At 41.7% G+C, this 18,593-nt stretch overlaps 1 protein-coding gene across 1 annotated transcript; it reads left to right on the forward strand.

Moving 5' to 3' along the window:
- The first annotated feature begins 1,818 nt into the window (after positions 1-1,818).
- Cox16 (cytochrome c oxidase assembly factor COX16) lies at positions 1,819-18,277 on the forward strand. Its single transcript, XM_070031154.1, has 4 exons — positions 1,819-2,019; positions 5,989-6,060; positions 8,275-8,337; positions 12,486-18,277. Exons 1-4 carry the CDS (start codon positions 1,951-1,953, stop codon positions 12,600-12,602), a joined length of 321 nt encoding a protein of 106 aa, XP_069887255.1. The 5' UTR covers positions 1,819-1,950; the 3' UTR covers positions 12,603-18,277.
- The last annotated feature ends 316 nt before the right edge of the window (positions 18,278-18,593 follow it).

The raw sequence follows: 18,593 nt of genomic DNA on the forward strand, positions 1-18,593 counted from the left end.
TCCTGTGGCCGCAGCTGCAGGGAACGCCCGACTGGGGGAACACACAAACTATCAACGCCGGTCAGCCACCACATGCAGAGCATAGATTCCAGCCGCCGCCGACGCGCCCACCTGACTGAAACCAGGGGCCACCCCATGGGCGGCCACTACGGCGCAGGCCACACTCCGGATCAGCCTGCTGTTGGGCAGGTCCTTCCTAGGGCTGAAGGACACGGTGACTTCCACGACATTGCCCCCGAGGACACCCCGGTCACAGAACAGGCGCGGGGGCCTATTTAGTCACGGCTGAAGCACGAGGTCTGTGCCATTGTCCAGGTATCTGCAACGAGGGAAAAGGTTGCAGTCGTCGGTGTTGCGAGGGCAGGTTCGGCCATCTGGGCAGATACAGAAAGGGTCCCCGCTGCCCCCCACGCAGGGATCGAACAGCCAGATGCTGCGGGAGTGGGGAGGGACAGGTGTAGCCGCAGGTGTTGCCGTCGCCCCGTTGTTGCAGGTGGAGATGTAGCAACTAGAATCGACGAGTTGCAGGTATTATCCTGGCCATCCTTGCTCGTGCAGGAAAAGCCACAGCTGTGGCCGCGGGGCAGAGGGCGGGAAGAAGGTTGCTGGCCCTGCAGTGACGGTGATAGGTCAGGGCATCCCTAGAAGCTCAGGAGCATCCACTTGGTCCCGGCCCACTCTCCAGCCACCGTGCACAGCTCTCCTGCTCGGCTCACTTGCCCACTGGTAGAGGATGCCTTAAGGGGTGGCTGGGGGGTGGGAATGGGGTGGAGCGGGTCTGCAAGGAGACCACAGGTTCGTGGGAGAAGACTTGGGCTGCTTCCAGGGAAAAGCCCTATACCTGAGCCAACTGGAGTGAACAGTTTAGGCGACACAAGAGAATCTGAAGTCTTCTGGCAGTAGAAGTCTTCTGGAAGATTGACAAGAATCTTGTTTTCCTATTTTCTTTCAACTTAACCCTATACTCCTAAAGACGTGTCATTGGAATAGCCTCGAAGTCTGGAGACTCTTTTCCCCCTACCCCTCACCCCAAAGACAACTTAGTGGCTTTTTCTTTCTGCCAGTCCTGGGATTTGAACTCAGGGCCTGGGCACTGTCCTCGAGTTTCTTTTGCTCAAAGCGAAGGAGCTTTTTAAAATATATATATATATATAAGTGGAAAAACAATAGCCAGAAACATTTTAGGGGCATTGGAGAGGCAGGGCGGGTGGAAAGATTCAGGGATAGCACCGGAGATGTCACTGTATGACACCCGACAAAGCTTTCTCTGACTCCTTCCAGCAAGTGACATTGAGAAGCTATACGGTACTGCGCAGGTTTGGCTGCGTTTCCACCAGACTGCCAGCTTACTTCAGGCAGGGTTTTCTGTCTCTTCATCTCTGGGCTCCTAGTGTTTTCTGTATGATTGTTCGTAAATGATAAGATTTCAAGATGCCTCACAATAAAGCACTGGTACTAATTGTTCAGTGATAATTAGTAAGACACCCCTGATTATATTCAACCTACTTTCTAGCGATTTACTTTAAAAAGCTTTTTTATGAAACTTACACTAAATTCCCAATCCCAAGTGAGACAGGTAGAGAACTAGTTTTAAAAGACCATTTCTTCCCTTAGCTGAGTTTATCCAGTGGCTCTAGGAGTGTTCTAAAGCGGACGTTAGTCAAGACTCAGAGCCTGTCAAGTACTGGCTTCCAATCAGGGAGTTGAGCCGCATTTTCCCAACCCTAAATCCCAACGTCACCTAGGACAGTTCGGAACTAAAGCATAGACTCCTAATTTCCGGGCGGACGCTGTATTGTGTTACGACGCATCGATTGCTTTTGTCTGGCGGAGGACTATCAGGGAGGGACCCGGGACCAAGTTGGTCGGGAAAGGTGAGCCGGCCACTTGTGTGTTTGAAGGGGAGCCGAGGAGGTCCGAGGCCGCGCTGGCCGACAGTAGGGGTCAGCCATGGTTGCAGCGTCGGTGATGCGTACTTTGCGCAGGAACAGGACTCTGCGCTACGGAGTCCCCATGCTGGTGAGTGGCGTGAGGCGACCGCCATGGCCGGGGGGAGCGGAGCTCTGCGGGCCCGGCCCGGCCGCCAGGGCCTCGGTCCGGCCGCGACCGACCGGACAGCCCGGCCCCGACTGCCTCGGCGCGGCCCGGCCCTGCCCCTGCCCCTGTCCCGACCGCCGCGCCCTGATGTGGCCTGGTCTTGACTGCCCCGTCTCTGGAGAAGACGCTGAGGACCGGGACCCGGGACCAGGAAGGGGCTGGGCTCCCGATTGAGAACTTGTAGGTAATCTTCTACTTAGGTCCAGGATAGGACCTTGAGTCACTGTCGTCCGCCTTCCCTTCTGTGATGCGTGTGGTCTCAAACACGATTTTGGTACTGGTACTTTCACAACTAAGGAAACACCATCTCAGGGAGCAATGTCTGCAAGAGTTTAACCCAGGCTGGATGATTACTAAATTCCCTTCCAGAGTTTTATGATGAACCAAAATAACACCTGAGGAATGAGTTTACAGCTCTCCCAAACCAGACATGGCCAGGCTGGGAATGTGGCTTAGTGCTAGGGTGCTTGCCTAGCATACATGAAGCCCTGGGGTTGATTCTAAAGTACCAGGTAAATAGAAAAAGCCGGAAGTGGCTCTGTGACTCAAGTGGTAAGTGCTAGCCTCGAGCAAAAAGAATCTCAGGGACGATGTCCAGGCCCTGAGTTCAAGCCTCGGGACTGGCAAAAACCACAACCACAACAAAAGGCAGCCAGAACAAAAATGAAACTAAACACAAGATCCTCTATATAGAGGAATCGTTCCTTGTGCATGAGCCTCTGTCCCCAACAAAGGACCAAGAATTCTGGCTACCAGAAACCCCCCTGTAAGGGGAAGGAGTATTTAGTTAGCACGGTGCTTACCATATTGTGGCAGCCAGCAAGTGGCTGCTGTGTTAGTTTACACACACACACACACACTGTGCCGGTCTTGGAGCTTGAACTCATGGCCTGGGCACTGGCTGTGGGCTTTTGTACTCGTCTAGTGCTCTGCCATTTGAACCAAATATCCACTTCTGGCTTTTTGTGGTTAATTGGAGATAAGACTCTCAGAGACTTTCCAACCAGGCTGGCTTTGAACTGCAATCCTCAGATCTTAACCATCTTAGTAGCTAGGATTATAGGCATGAGCCTATAAATTATTAACTTACAGTGTGTGTGTGTGTGTGTGTGTATATATATATATATACATATATATACATATATACATATATATATATATATATATATACATACATACACATACATGGGGCTTGATATCTGGGCCTGGGCGCTGTCCCTGTGCTCTTCAGATCAAGGCGAGTGCTTTACCTCTTGAGCCACAGCGGCACTTCCGGTTTTCTAGTGGTTTATTGGAGATCAGATTCTCACAGACTTTTCTGCCCGGGCTCACTTTGAACCATGATCCTCAGATCTCAGCCTCCTGAGTAGCTAGAATTACAGGCGTGAGCCACCGGCATGCAGCTTTACAGTAAAGTTAATATTTAAAGCACTTTAGAAATTCAAATTTCAATACCAAATCCTTAAGGTTTCAGGCTGTGGCTGATATTAAACCAACCAGGGTTAGAATCCAGGCAACTATCTTTATTTTTTGATAGTGGACAGGTTATTTTGCTCCACAAACATCAGTATTACAGTGAATGCCATAAAACATTCCAAGAAAAGGTGTTTAAAAAATACAGTGTAAAGGACTGGCTGCATGGCTCCAGTGGTAGAGCACTTGCCTAGCAAACCTGGGGGAGGCTCTAGCACTATATATATATATATATATATATATATATATATATATATATATATATATATAGAGAGAGAGAGAGAGAGAGAGAGAGAGAGAGAGAGAGAGAGAGAGAGAGAGAGAGAACTTTATTATTGTGGATATTGACACCAATCAAGTTACCGGCTTTGTGAGTATGCCAGTACTGGGGCTTGAAATCAGGGCCTTGTTCTTTTATTTGGCTTTTTTGCTCAAGGTGAACCCTTAGCCACTTAAGCCACACTTCCACTTCTGGCTTATTGTTGGTTAACTGGAGATAAGAACCTCTTAGAAGCTGGGCACCGGTGGCTCACGCCTCTAATCCTAGCTACTCAGGAGGCTGAGATCTGAGGATCTCGGTTCAAAGCCAGCCCGGGCAAGGAAGTTGTGAAACTCTTATCTCCAATAAAGCACCAGAAAACCAGAAGTGGCACTGTAGCTCAAGTGGTAGAACGCTAACTTTGAGCTGAAGAACACTGAGGGACAGTGTCCAGACCCAGAGTTCAAGCCCCATAGCCACCAAAAAAAAAAAAAGAAAAAAAGAACCTCTCAGATTTGTCTGCCTGGGCTGGCCTTGAACTGGAATCCTCAGAACTCAACGTCTTAAGTAGGATTAGAACCTTGAGCCATTGATGCCCAGCCTAAGTTACCAGCTTTTGTATTTACACAGTACTAAAAGAAAAAAAAATGACCTATTTTTTTTTTTTTATTTTTGGGTTCGGTTGTGGGGCCTGAACTCTGGGCCTGGGCGCTGTCCCTCACTCAGTTCTTCAGCTCAAGGCTAGTGCTCTACCACTTGAGCCACAGTGCCACTTCGGCTTTTTTTCTTTTTGCTAATGTGGTGCTGAGGAATTGAACCCAGGGCCTCAAGCATGCAAGGCAAGCGCTCTACCACTGTGCCACCTTCCCAGCAAAAATGACCTATTTTTGTGAGTAACTCATTCTCTTTATAAAATATAATTTAAAATACTGGAGCAATGTAAAAACTGTCCCCTACAGATCCCTTTACTGTTCAGAAACACTGATTTAGTTATGTAAATGTAATCACCAGTCAGTCCTTCTGAAAGCTAGTTTGGTTTTCTCACCTTTCAGAATGATCAAACCCAAGATCTTAAAAGCACTATACATTGAAGCACCATGTAGAGTTTTCTTCCTTTGTTTTAGTTTTTGAACTAGAAAGTGCCTGAGTAACTTTCTTCCCTACTATGTTACTTTACACTGCTCTATATGTATGTATTTTACCTAGTGGATTGTTTCTGTTGATGTTGTGTTGTTTTTTTGCCCATCCTAGGGCTTGGAACTCAAGGTCTGGGTGTTGACCCTAGTTCTTTTTGCCCAAGGCTAGCACTCTACCACTTGAGCCACAGGGCCACTTCCATCTTTTTCTGAGTAGTTTATTGGAGATAAGAATCTCACAGTCTTTCCTGCCAAGGCTGGCTTCAAACCGAGATACTTAGATCTCAGCCTCCTGAATAGGTAGGATTACAGGTGTGAGCCACTGGCACCCAGCTTTTTTCTGAGTTTTGACTGTAAGCATGTAATAGATCTGTAGAGGAGAGTGATGTGTTCAGTACTCTAAAACCTAACAATATGGGAACACATTAAAAGACAATTCTTTTAGTAATGTCAGATGTCTGATAGATTGTAATTATTGTACTTCATTCATGTTCAAGTTGATACTATTTTTTCTCAACTTCTTTCTATTGAGATGTAGCCCACCAATTTTTCTGCCCAGGCTGGCCTGGAACTGCAGTCTTCCTAATCTCAGTTTCTCACACATCTAGGATGATAGGTGCACACCACCTCACTCAGCTGTTGTTGATAAGGGGGTCTTGTGTGTATTCCTGGGCTGGCTTTGACTCAGTCTGGAATAAAGTCTTAGGTGGGCCGGAGACTCAAAAACATCTTATGACATCCCATGACTTTGGTGGGCTGCTTTGATTTTTACAAAGACTGGTTTTATTTGAAAAGTTTAATTGTAGTGTTCCATTTTAAGTTTCCATTCCCCATCACTCTGCTATCAGGTAAAAGGTGTATTGTCTTTAAAAGTAATCCCCACTGTGTCTACTCTGAAAAGATAAATGATGATTCACTAGGAAAAATAATCTATAGGATTTTGTATAGTCTGTTTTGCTTGTTGGGAGATAAGTACTGACAAGATGAATTCAACACATCTATTTTCTTTGTTTCCTTTGTTAGTTGCTGATTGTTGGTGGTTCCTTTGGTCTTCGTGAGTTTTCACAAATCCGATATGATGCTGTGAAGATAAAGGTAAGAACTACAACTGAGAATTTGACTGTATTTTGTTTTTGAACTATATAATCACTGTTCTTAGTAATCCAGATTTGTCTGTGGACAGTCTTTGTATTCTCTTAATCTTTAATATGAATGCTCATATCGTTGTAGAAGGTCAGTGCAGCTGTTTCTTTCTTTTTTCCCCCCCCCCCCCCTTACTCATTTCTCCTTTATCCTGGTAGGCTAAAATCTTTGCTGAAGCTTCTACCTGCAAAACTCCTCATAATTTGAGACCCCTTGAAATGATTTCCATGTGTGTATCTCAAGGTCCTGTGATTTCAGGTGGAAACTGGGTATCTGAGAAGCTCATGTCCAACTGGTGACAGTTTCAGTTAGCAGCCCAATTTCTTCATCTTTAGCATGAAACTTACGATAATCTGACAACTGGAAATAGAATATCAGTGCATGTATTTGAAAAATAACTGAATATTTGTCATGTTAATCGTTTGTTAGATTCTTCAGATAAAGTGTCAAGAAACTGGTCCCATAAAATTTGTATTACAAACAACTAGAAGATATGTCACTTACATAAATGTACCCAGACATATACAATAGCAAAAAAAACCCCAAACAAACTAGAAAAATGCTATAGTAAAATTTTGATTAAAACATTACAAGAACCTCAAGGTGAGGCAAAAGATATCAACCCTTGAATTTGGCTGAAAGACTAAATAGGAGTTGACTATAGAAGTGACTTATGTTGTATGAGTTTGAAATTTTCATTTTCATTTCCTCTTCAATGGGCTATAGAATGGATGGGGATTGGAGGAACAAGATAGAAGGGAAGAAACGTCATAAAGATGTTATGGCTTCCCAGTGGCCCATTAAGTGGATTATAGCCACTCCGTTGATCAAGTCATAGCCTTCATCATCCAGTCACCTTCCAAAGTCCCACCTCTGAACACTGTTGCATTGGTGACTACACCTTTAAATACATGAGTTTTGGCTCTGCATTAGTGGAATAGTGCACAAGAATGGGACCTGAAAGGAAGCAGTGGCAATAAAGAGAAATAAATGTGCTTCAGAAAACTGTTTCAGTAGCAAATTGTCAGCCTTTGATGATCATTGTGATATATGTTGTATATTCGTAGATTGCTTCAGTTTTGATTTTGAGAACTGGAGAAATTGTGCTAACCACCCATTTAGGGAGGAGAGTGAGAGAAAGGCTGACGTATGAGGAGGTCTAGAATGTCAGAGAAATTAAGTCAGGTCAAGAGAATAAGGGTGATTTGAGTTGATAAGTCAAGGTCAGTTGATTTCAAGGGAATAAGGGTAAAATGAGCTCAGATCTGTCTGTTGGAAGGAGTAAGAAGCAAGGTGGAGGTGGGAAGAAAAGAACTACTGGGACGGAGAAGGTGAGCTTAGTTGATGTTGATGTTGAGAAGTCAAACTCAGATGAAGTTAAGATTGAGATCCAGCAGGGTGTTGGGGAGGAGGGGGCTGTTGATGAAAGGAACTAAGGGTGAGCTTGGTCTTTAGGACCGTAGTATTAGTTGAGTTTGCACCACTCTTCAGCTGTTCCACTCAATTTAGCTTTCTTTCCTTCCTGAAGACTTTGTGGTACATCACAACAGTGGTGGCACCACTGTTAAACCCTAATTTTTTCATTGATATCCCTTTAGTGTTTATCTATAGCATTTTGTTTTTCTTGTAAATACCAGCATTTTTTATAATACGTCTATGAAACCCAATTTGTGTTGGTGGTTAATGGTGTGGCCTCTGGAGGTAGAGACCTAATATTAAAGGCCAAGGAACATCTCTGACAATTTATTCAGACTCCTGGCCTTATTTTTCTTATTTGTGTATAACAGGGACAAAAATAATTCTTAGAGCCAGGCACCCATGGCTTATGCCTGTAATCCTAGCTACTCAGGAGGCTGAGATCTGAGGATCGCAGTTCAAAGCCAGCTGAAGAGTGCAGGGACAGCGCCCAGGCCCAGAGTTCAAGTTCCACAACTAATACTTAGAGACTTTTCTCTGTTACAATGCCTTGCCCACACAAGTGTTAAGAAAATACTAGTTGTCAGTTGCAGTGGTGGACGTTACGCAGTAGCTGCTGTTCTGTGATTAGTGACGATGAGGGGATTAAATAGTTCACACTAGTCCAGCCAACCCTTTTAGAAACTTCAGAAACTGAAACTTGAATGTAGCAGAGTTAAATAACTTATAGCACCTCTTTCTTTTCTACAGATTGATCCTGAACTGGAAAAAAAACTGAAAATGAATAAAATATCTCTAGAGTCAGAGTATGAGGTACAGTATGTTAATAGTCTGTGTAATATAACAGTTCTAGTCATCACAGGTCTGTCTGCCTTAAGATAAATGAAAAAAAGTATTTTAAATACATGCTATTTGGAACACTACATATTCAATATTTCTTAACTAAAATTCTGGGAGCCATTAAGCACTTTAGATTTTTGAGTTTTTCAGGTAAACATCACCAGTAATACATCTGAAAACCAAATTCAAAATGCTGTAGAATATAAGGATATTTGTGTGTTTTGCTGTGAATGATATTTTGTTTTTTGTTTGTTTTTGTATACTGGGGGTCGAGCCCATGGTCTCATGCATGCTGGGCAAGGATTTGACCTCTGAACTATACATGCAGACAAAATCAGAAAATTTTTGAGCATTTCAGATGTTAGATTATGGATTTAAGGATAATCAACCTGTATATAATCCTTTGAAGACAAAATAAAAATGGATTCATATGTCATATACTACAGATAAATCCACATGGATCAAGAATTTAAAAATAACAGTTGAGCGTTGGTGGTTTACACCTGTAGTCCTAGCTACTCAGGAGGCTGAAATCTGAGGATCATGGTTCAGAGCCAGCCTGGTCAGGGAAATTCCATGGGACTCTTTTTCCAGTTAACCAGCAAAAAGCTATATGGAGGTGTGGCTCAAGTGGTAGATTACCAGCCTTGAGGGACAGCACCCAGACCCTGAATTCAAGCCCCAGTACAGGAGACAGACAGACAGTCAGACAGATAGACACATATACACACACACATACTCCCTGTGTGTGTGGGAGTGTGTGTGTATGTGTGTGTGTGCGTGCCAGTTATGGGGTTTGAACTCAAACACTAGGCACTGTTCCTGAGTTTCTTTGCTCAAGGCTAGCACTCTACCACTTGAGCCACAGCACCACTCTGGCCCTTTCTGTGCATGTGGTACTGAGGAATTGAACCCAGGGCTTCATGCATGCTAACAAGCGCTGTACCACTAAGGCAACATCCTATCCTAAATGCTAAAAGTACTAGGAGGGGAAAAAAATGCAGAGAGAGAGAGAGAGAGAGAGAGAGAGAGAGAGAGAGAGAGAGAGAGAGAGAGAGAGTGTTAGGGGGGGCATTGAGTTAGAAAAGCCTATTAAGTTGGATAGAGAACCTGGAAGCTGTAAAAGTGAAAATAAGAATAGTGGGGATTACAGGCATGTATCACCAAGGCTGGCCTAGTTCTGTTCAGTTCTTTTTTTTTTTTTGTGAGACTTTTTTTTTTTAATTTAATTTAATTTTATTTGTGAACATACTGTACAGAGGGGTTACAATTACATGGGCAGGATAATGCGTACATTTCTTACCAAGCATTGCAGCCTCCTCCTTTGGTTTACCCTTCACATCCCTTCCCAGCCTTCCCCCTCCCCCCAATCCCAATCCTTCTCCTTCCCCCCCTTCCTCCCCTCCCCCCTCCCCCCCCCCCCCCCCCGCACCGACTTTGTAAAGCTCTTTTTGGACATGACAACTTGTACTTCTCATTGTTGCAACAGGTCCACCTGTATCCTTAAACAACTGGTTTTTCCCCATCTCCTCCACAAGTTATACTGGCATCAAATATAGTGAAAGCAGGGGTTATATTGTGGGGGAGGGACATACAAAGCAACAAAGAGATAATCTTATAAATGCGTTAGAAACACATGCATGAAAGAAAAAAACATTAAAATAGATATCTAAGGGTTCATTTTCCTGACATCACATTATCTGACCTTTTCCGCTTGACTCCTACATATACTAGATATTGCAAATAAGGGAAACCATAGGACCTATGTTTCTTTGGGCCTGGCTTACTTCACTTAATATAATTTTTTCCAAGTTTTTCCATTTCCTAACAAATGGTGCAATGTCATTCTTTCTGATGGAGGCATAGAATTCCATTGTGTATATATACCACATTTTCTTGATCCATTCATCTACTGAGGGGCATCTGGGTTGGTACCATATCTTAGCTATGGTAAATAATGCTGCAGTAAACATAGTTGTGCTGGTAGCTTTAGTGTGGTCTTGTTTGTAAACATTTGGGTAAATGCCCAAAAGTGGGATTGCTGGGTCATAGGGGAGTTCTATGTGAAGTCTTTTGAGGAACCTCCATACTGCTTTCCAAAGTGGTTGAACAAGTTTACATTCTCACCAACAATGAAGTAAGGTTCCTTTCTGTCCACATCCCCTCCAGCATCTGTTGTTGTTAGAGTTCTTGATTTTTGCCGTTCTAACTGGGGTGAGGTGATATCTCAATGTTGTTTTGATTTGCATTTCTTTTATGGCTAGGGATGTTGAACATTTCTTCATGTGTCTATTGGCCATCCTTCTTTCTTCTTCAGAGAAGTTTCTCTTTAAGTCTTTAGCCCACTTATTTATTGGGCAGTTGTTTCTTTGATAGTTCTGTTCAGTTCTTGACTGGGCCCTATTTTCTTTCTTCTTTGTACCTTCAGTCATCTTTATATGTCTGTCTGGTCATTTTTAATTAAAAGATGGACATTGAAAAGATTCTAAAGAGTGTTGAATTTTACTTTACCAGGCAGTTATCAGCTAATCAGTTTAAACTGCTTTTGCTTTGTAAGGGAGGACCTATGGAAAGGTTGTGGCATTGCCTAAGTCTATAATTTGGGATTTGTTTTCCAGATTGTTGCCCCAAAGGATCTTGTCAGAGTTTGTTTTTAAGTTTTTTTAGGGGTAGTCTAAAGTAGGTCTTATTCTTAAGCATATATTTATTTTAAAAGCAGACCTTTAGATGTGTAACTTGGCATCAAGGTATTAGCAAGATACTAGGCAGAGATCTCTACTTTGGCAGGTTCTACATCCAGTAATTCTGACTTCGCTTTCATTCAGCATTTCTTGGGTGTATTCCTTTACAGTGCTATGGTTGTTGGCTGCTAAGTGGTAAGGTTTGAGCAGTCCTGCCTGGAAAATGCAGTTTAGCATTTGGCCACAGCATGTCTTGTAGAATTTCTATAGGGAATCTTTCCCTGAAAAGATCTACTAAGGATTATACTTTGTTGTTGTTGCCAATTCTGAGGTTTGAACTTGGGCTGGGTGTTGTTGAACTTTTCTGCTCATGAATAATGCTTTACCACTTGAGCCACAGCTCTACCTCTGGCTCTTTTGGTGGTTAATTGGAGAGCAGAGTTTCACGGACTTTACTGCCTGGACTGGCTTAGAACCCCAATTCTCAGAACTAAGCCTCCTCAGCACGAGTCACCAGCAGCTGGCAAAACTTGACGTTTTTACATAAACTTTTTCTGTCACTTTTGCCTCTTTTCTAAAAATGATTTAAATTCTCTTAAGCATTTAATATGGATAACAGTTGTTACTTTACTCAAACTTTTTTCATACTTTTTGATTATTTCATAACCATGCTTGAAAATATTTCTTCCTTGCACTGAGTTAAAATTTTGTTCCTTCATCTGTGTTTACTACAGACTCCAGGATTTTTTTGCAAGAGTGTTTTCAGTTAGGTACAGTGGCTTACAACTGTAATCCTAGCTACTTGCAAGATGGCTATTGGGAGGATATCACAATATTAAAGGCAGGCCAGGAAAAAAGTTTATGAGCTACTATTTCAGAAAAGAAAAAAAAGCTGGATGTGTATGTGCTTGCCATTTTACCTACATGAGAAGTCTAAATAGGAGATCTTATTCAACACTGAACTGAGCTTAAATGTGGAACTCTATTTGAAAAATTACAAAAGCAAGAAGGGAGTAGGGATGTGGGTCAAATGGCAGAGTGGCTACCCTAGCAAGAATAAGACTAACTTCAAGCTTCATTACATAATGCTTTAGTCATGTTCAACCACCCTTCACATTTAGACTTGTTTTCTTAGCTGCTTCTCCTTTCTTGTGCTCTCAAAAGCAAGGTTTATAGACTCTTTCCTATATTAATAGTTTATTTAATATGGGGCAAAAGATAGGCCATTAACATTAATAGCAAGCAAGAAACATTCTAAATCCTAAGAAAGATGACATTATTTCTAGTTAGTTTGCTTAGTTTGTGTTTATTTGCTAAAATTGTAATTGAGGATCATTTAGATTTTTTTTCTTTTCACTTTTCATTCATTCACTGATGTTCCAATCAAAACCATAGGGCTCCTGCACTAATATGTGTACTTTAACTTTTATGATTCTATAGAAAATAAAGGACTCCACTTTTGAAGACTGGAAGAATATTCGAGGTCCTAGACCTTGGGAAGATCCTGATCTCCTCCAAGGACGAAATCCGGAAATTCTAAAGACTAAGACAACCTGACTATGATCATTAAAACAAAAAAACAACAAAACAACTTTATGCACTGGACAGACTTCTGTTCCCTGGGAAGAAAATTATGTAACTGCAACTGCACCTGGACATGAGTAATTTGTTCTAGTTCCCTGGAAAGAAAATTGCAACTCCAACTGTACCTGGACATGAGTAATTTGTTCTAGTTCCCTGGAAAGAAAATTGCAACTGCAGCTGTACCTGGACATGAATAATTTGATGGCAGATAATTGTGATTAAAAAGTCAATGGCAAGTCTTTTACTTTTCAGCTGGTCCACTTGCAAATGAAGGTAGCAGTGTTGACCAGGTATACACTCCACAGTACAGCAGTGAGCACTGCTACCAGAGAGTCCCAGTTAGCCACTCAGCCCTTTCCCCAGCCACGAGGACAACATTGTGCCATTTCATTCAAAGAGAATAGTAGGCCTGTCCAAATTTTTATGGTAAAATTGAGTAATATATTTATATTAAACCTACATAAGAAAATAATGATGATAACAAATTTGGTTTTATTTATGATACCTGATATACTGTACAATACCTGATAATTGTCTTGATACTACCAAATGTGTAAAAGAAATTATAAATTCCAGTTTAGTCAGAAGTAATGAAGAAATTATTTGTAATTACATGATTGTAAGCAGATATGGAAAATTTGTTGATGTAAGCCAGACATGACTGATTTGGGAAGTACTGATTTAAGGTAAGCTTTATGCTTTAGCAAAATTTGCATATAAATCCATCAGATCTTTTCTATTTTATTAATTTTAGGTTTGGTATGATCTGATCAGTAAGCAAAAGCCTGGGAGAGTTAATTTTCCAAGTCCTCTTCTTTTTACTCCTGCCTTCAGCAGCCTATGATTCTCTGCCTTGTGGTGTTTTCATGTTGAATCTTAAGCACGCCCAGTGTTATTGCCAGAAAAAAATCATAAATGTGTCCCACTTTTTCTTCAATCAAAATTTATATTTACCAGATTAGTTAGTACAGTGCAGGGTGAGATGATAATTTGTCAATTACAATTTGTGATAGAATAATCCAAAAGTACACCATTGATTTGAAGGTAAAACATCAAACTAAAACCTTTAGGAAAAAATCAGAAAAAAAAGCAATTCATTTAGTGAGTAGTTTGTGACAAATAATTCTTTTTTTTTTTGGTCTGGTCATGGGGCCTGAACTCTGGGCCTGGGCGCTGTCCCTCAGCTCTTCAGCTCAAGGCTAGCACTCTACCGCTTGAGCCACAGCGCTACTTCTGGCTTTTTTCTTTTTGCTTATGTGGTGCTGAGGGATCGAACCCAGGGCCTCAGGCATGCAAGGCAAGCGCTCTACCACTGAGCCACCTTCCCAGCCCCAATATATATATATATTTGTCTTTTCTTTTTTTGGTACTGGGGATTGAACCCAGGATGTTGCACTTGCTAGGCAAGCGCTTTGCCACTGAGCTACATCCCAGCCCCTTGTGACAAATAATTCTTACCTAAACTATCCATTAAAAAAAAAAAAAAAAAAAAGACCAGGCTAGGCATGGTGGCTCATACTTGTAATCCAAGTTCCTTTAAAGACAAGAGATAGGATTGTAGTTCAAGGCTAGCACAGCCTCCCTCTCCCTGCCCAAAAGATAAAATGTTAGTAAGACTTTATCTCAAAGAAGAAGCTGGATATGGTGGTGCACAGCAGTAGTTCCAACTATGCTCAAGGCTGAAAGTAGAATCATGGTCCAAGGTTGGCTTGACCAAAAGCAAGAGACCCTATCTGAAAAATAAAAGCTAAAAATGGCTGGAAGCATGGCTCTGGTGAGACAATGCTTAGCAAAGCATGAGGCCCTGAGTTCAAAACCACAGTACTGTCAGAAGAGAAAGAAAAACTTTACAAATTAATCTAGTTAAAAATCTTGACCTTTTTCTCCCCTCCTCACAAAAAAAAAAAAAAAAAGCTGAAAAGAGAAGATCAGTTCTTTGTTCCATCAGAGACTTGAAGTCACAGGACAAATCAGCCTTTAAATTGGAGACATAGTGCCACCGTTTATCTGGTACCACCAGAGATACCATTAGGCAGAAATACTCATAATGTAGTTGACTAGTTGTTGGAAATCAAATATGGACTACAACGAAAAAACTTGGAGGCAAACTTTTTTTTTTTTTTTTTGGGGTCCGGTCGTGGGGCCTAACTGTGGGCCTGAGCGCTGTCCCTCAGCTCTTCAGCTCAAGGCTAGCACTCTACCACTTGAGCCACAGTGCCACTTGCGGCTTTTTTTCTTTTTTGCTTATGTGGTGCTGAGGAATCGAACCCAGGGCTTCAGGCATGCAAGGCAAGCGCTTTACCACTGAGCCACTTTCCCAGCCCAATGGAGGCAAACTTTATGGGGGAAATAATACAAGTATTTTTTTCTTCTGAGTTTTACTTCCAAGTTCCTATGAGGTCATAGTAAATATTAGCAAAAAAAAACCCAAAAAAACAAAAAAAAAAAAACCCAAACCGTCCACAACAACAATAGTCCCGCAAAATTCAGTGTGCTTCCAGAAAGGCTATGAGAAAAAAGTAACCATTTTGGATACACTTCAGTTGGATTTTCTCAGAGTTTAACAAGCTGGCAGAAAGAAATAGCTACAGCCCACATTGGCCTTCCTGCTTCACATAAGAAAGGATGAGAGATGGGAGAAAATCATAGTCCAGGAGCTTAGTTTCACAAAAGACCTGCCCTGGAATAAATGTTTCTTACCCTCGTTACTGCTGCATCATTGAAAGCCTATTAACTGGACTTCCTTTTGCCTAGTGTATCATCTCAAGCATGCAACAAACAAGAAAGACAAAAACAATAATACTGTTTGAAAAGAAAAAAGCATCAGAATCAGATTGAAATATAGCAAGGCTGTTGGAATTATCTGCCTGAGTGTTGAAACTAGATATGATTACTATGCACAAAACTAATGAGTAGACATGACCAAGAAAAGAAAAAGGAGTAGGAAGGAGAGAGACAGAAATAGATATACCATCCTGATATTAATCAAAGTTGGAATGGCTTTTTAATTTCAGAAAAAGCAGAGCAAGAAAAATGGTATGGATGGAGAGGGGCATTGTATAATTATAAAGGTGCCTACTCCAGTAGGAGATAAATAATCCTTAGGATAGATATGCCTAATAATGAAGGAAAAAAATGAAAGAATTACGAGAAGAAATAGATGAAACAGGAATAGACTGTTATATTTGGAAACTTAAATGATCCTCTACTAGTAATTGACAAATCTACCAGACAGAATCATTAAGGATTGAAGTGCACTGTCCATCAACTGGAATCAGGAATATTTCATCCCCAGTGCAGAAGATTACACATTCTCTTCAAGCTCTTACTGAACAATCCATCAAGGTAGGCAGCTCCCTCCCTCCTCCAAGAAAAAGCCCTAACATTTAAAAAAAAGCATCACCTCAGGTTACTTTGAAACTAATTTAGAAACTAATAACAGAGATAATCCCAATATACTTGCATATTAAATAACACTTCTAAGTAACAGAGGCCAAAGAAGTCTAAAGAAATAATTTTGCACAAAAGGTGGTTGAAAATACAGTTTATCAGGCTGGGAAGGTGGCTCAGTGGTAGAGTGCTTGCCTTGCATGCCTGAGGCCCTGGGTTCGATTCCTCAGCACCACATAAGCAAAAAAAGAAAAAAGCCGGAAGTGGTGCTGTGGCTCAAGCGGTAGAGCGCTAGCCTTGAGCTGAAGAGCTGAGGGACAGCGCCCAGGCCCAGAGTTCAGGCCCCACGACCTGACCCCCCCCCCAAAAAAAGAAAATACAGTTTATCAAAGTGATGCAGTAAAATTCTTTAAGAGAATTTTATATAAAACATATACTAGAAGAAAAATCTAAAATTGTCAATCTAAGAGTATTGGGAAAAGAGCAAGATAAATCCCAAGAAATGGGGGGAAAAACCCTAATAAGCATCAGAACAAGTAAAGACAGGAAATCATTAGAAAAACTCAAGTAAACCAAAACACATTGGAAGATATTAATAAAGTCTCTAACCCAGGCTAAGAAAAAGAAGACTGATTACTAATATCCCATAAAAGTCAGAACATCACTACTCACCCCACAAACATCAAAAAGGTAGAATGTTATGTACAGTACTGTTTACATAAATTTGATGATCTACACCAAATGGAAAATTTCTGAAAAGACAATATCAAAACTTATACAAGGGCCAGAATATAGCTCAGTGGCAAAGAGCTTACCTAGCAAGTGCAAGGTCCTGAGTTAGACCAAAAAAGAAAGGGCAAAAACATTTATAAGAGGGCCAGGTGCTGGTAGCTCATGCATATAATCCTAGCTACTCAGGAGGCTGAGATCTGAGGATCATGGTTCCAAACCAGTCTTTGAGACTCTTCAATTTACCACCTGAAAAACAGAAGAGGAGCTGTGGCTCAAAGTGGTGGTAGAACACTAGCCTTGAGCAAAAATGCTCAGCGACAGCACTTGGGTCTTGAGTTCAAGCTCCACGGACTGACCAAACAACAAAAAAACGCTAACCACAAGTTGTACACAAGAGGGACTAAATCATAGATGTTGTCCTAGTTTATATTTCCACCAACTATATGGGGAGGGGGTTCCTTGTGCTCAGCATTCCCACCATTTACTGTTTGTTTTCTTGATGATTGCTATTATGACTGTTTGCATTTCCTTTATGGCTAAGGATGTTGAACTCTCTCTCCTCTCTCTCTCTCTCTCTCTCTCTCTCTCTCTCTCTCTCTCTCTCTCTCTCTCTCTCTCTCTCTCTCTCTCTCTCTCTCTCTCACATATACTTCTGAGAACTGTCTAGCCAATTTATATGCCAATATTGATTATTTGGATTTTGTGTTTAATATTCTGGATATATATCAGTTCTTACCTGAAGAGTTAGCAGTTTTTTCTCTCCCATTCTCTAGGTGTTTCTTCTTTCTTTCTTTCTTTTTCTTTTTTTTTTTGTCAGTTGTGGGGCTTGAACTCTGGGCCTGGGCGCTGTCCCTCAGCTCTTCAGCCCAAGGTAAGCGCTCTACCGCTTGAGCCACAGCACCACTTTTGGTTTTCTGGTGGATTATTGGAGATAAGAGTCTCACAGACTTTCCTGCCCAGGGTTGGCTTTGAACAGCAATCCTCAAATCTTAACCTCCTGAGTAGCTAGTATTACAGGCATGAGCCACCAGTGCCCAGTAGGTTTCTTCATTCTTCATTCTGTTTCTTTCTGAATCAGCATCCAATTCCCTAGGAAATAAAATTGAGAGCTTAGAATGGGATTGCATCAAATTAAAAAGCTTTTGCGTATCAAAGATAAATTTGTTGGGGGTTTTCTCCTGCAGCTCCCTTTGTCTTGCCTCTAGCAATATGATTCCAGTTCCCAGGACTCATGAGTTAGCTCCTGGAGAATCACTTCTAGGTGTTCTTAAAAATGTCATCCCAGTCCACACTCAACCAGTGTGCCACCTCAACCACAGCCTTATTGATTTTTGCAACCAACTTAACTTTGGAAAATCCATTGAATTCTTTCAGGTACCTTTTATAAACTTGGTAATGTACAGTAAGTCCAAGCAAGGTTCTTGATGCAATCATAAGCCTAATCCTTCCAGAATGTATCGGCCTCTTCCTCCTCAATTGCAGCCTTTGCCTGGGCGAGGTATTATTAAAGTAATCCTGAAACCTTGCATTGCTTTGGCCTCCTTGTTGATGAAAGTCTTTTGGCTGTTTTTAGAATTGTGAGGTTTTGTACATATTGAAGATTTGTGTTGTGTTTGTCAGCTTTCCATTGTTGTGACAAAATACTGGAGAAAAGCAGTTTAAATGGAAGGAAGATTTATTTTAGCTCAGGGTTACAAAGGTTTCAGGCCACAGAGGAGTTGTTGCTCCAGTGATAGGTAGTCTTGAGTGAAAAAGCCACGTGAGCGTTTGAGGTCCTGAGTTCAAGCCTTACTACTCTCACAAAGATTTCTGTCCATCATCACTTGGTCCTATCTCTTTTGG

The sequence above is a fragment of the Dipodomys merriami genome, unplaced genomic scaffold (assembly GCF_024711535.1).
Source record: "Dipodomys merriami isolate MVZ:Mamm:240054 unplaced genomic scaffold, mDipMer1.0.p SCAF_1, whole genome shotgun sequence".
NCBI classification, from domain to species: domain Eukaryota; kingdom Metazoa; phylum Chordata; class Mammalia; order Rodentia; family Heteromyidae; genus Dipodomys; species Dipodomys merriami.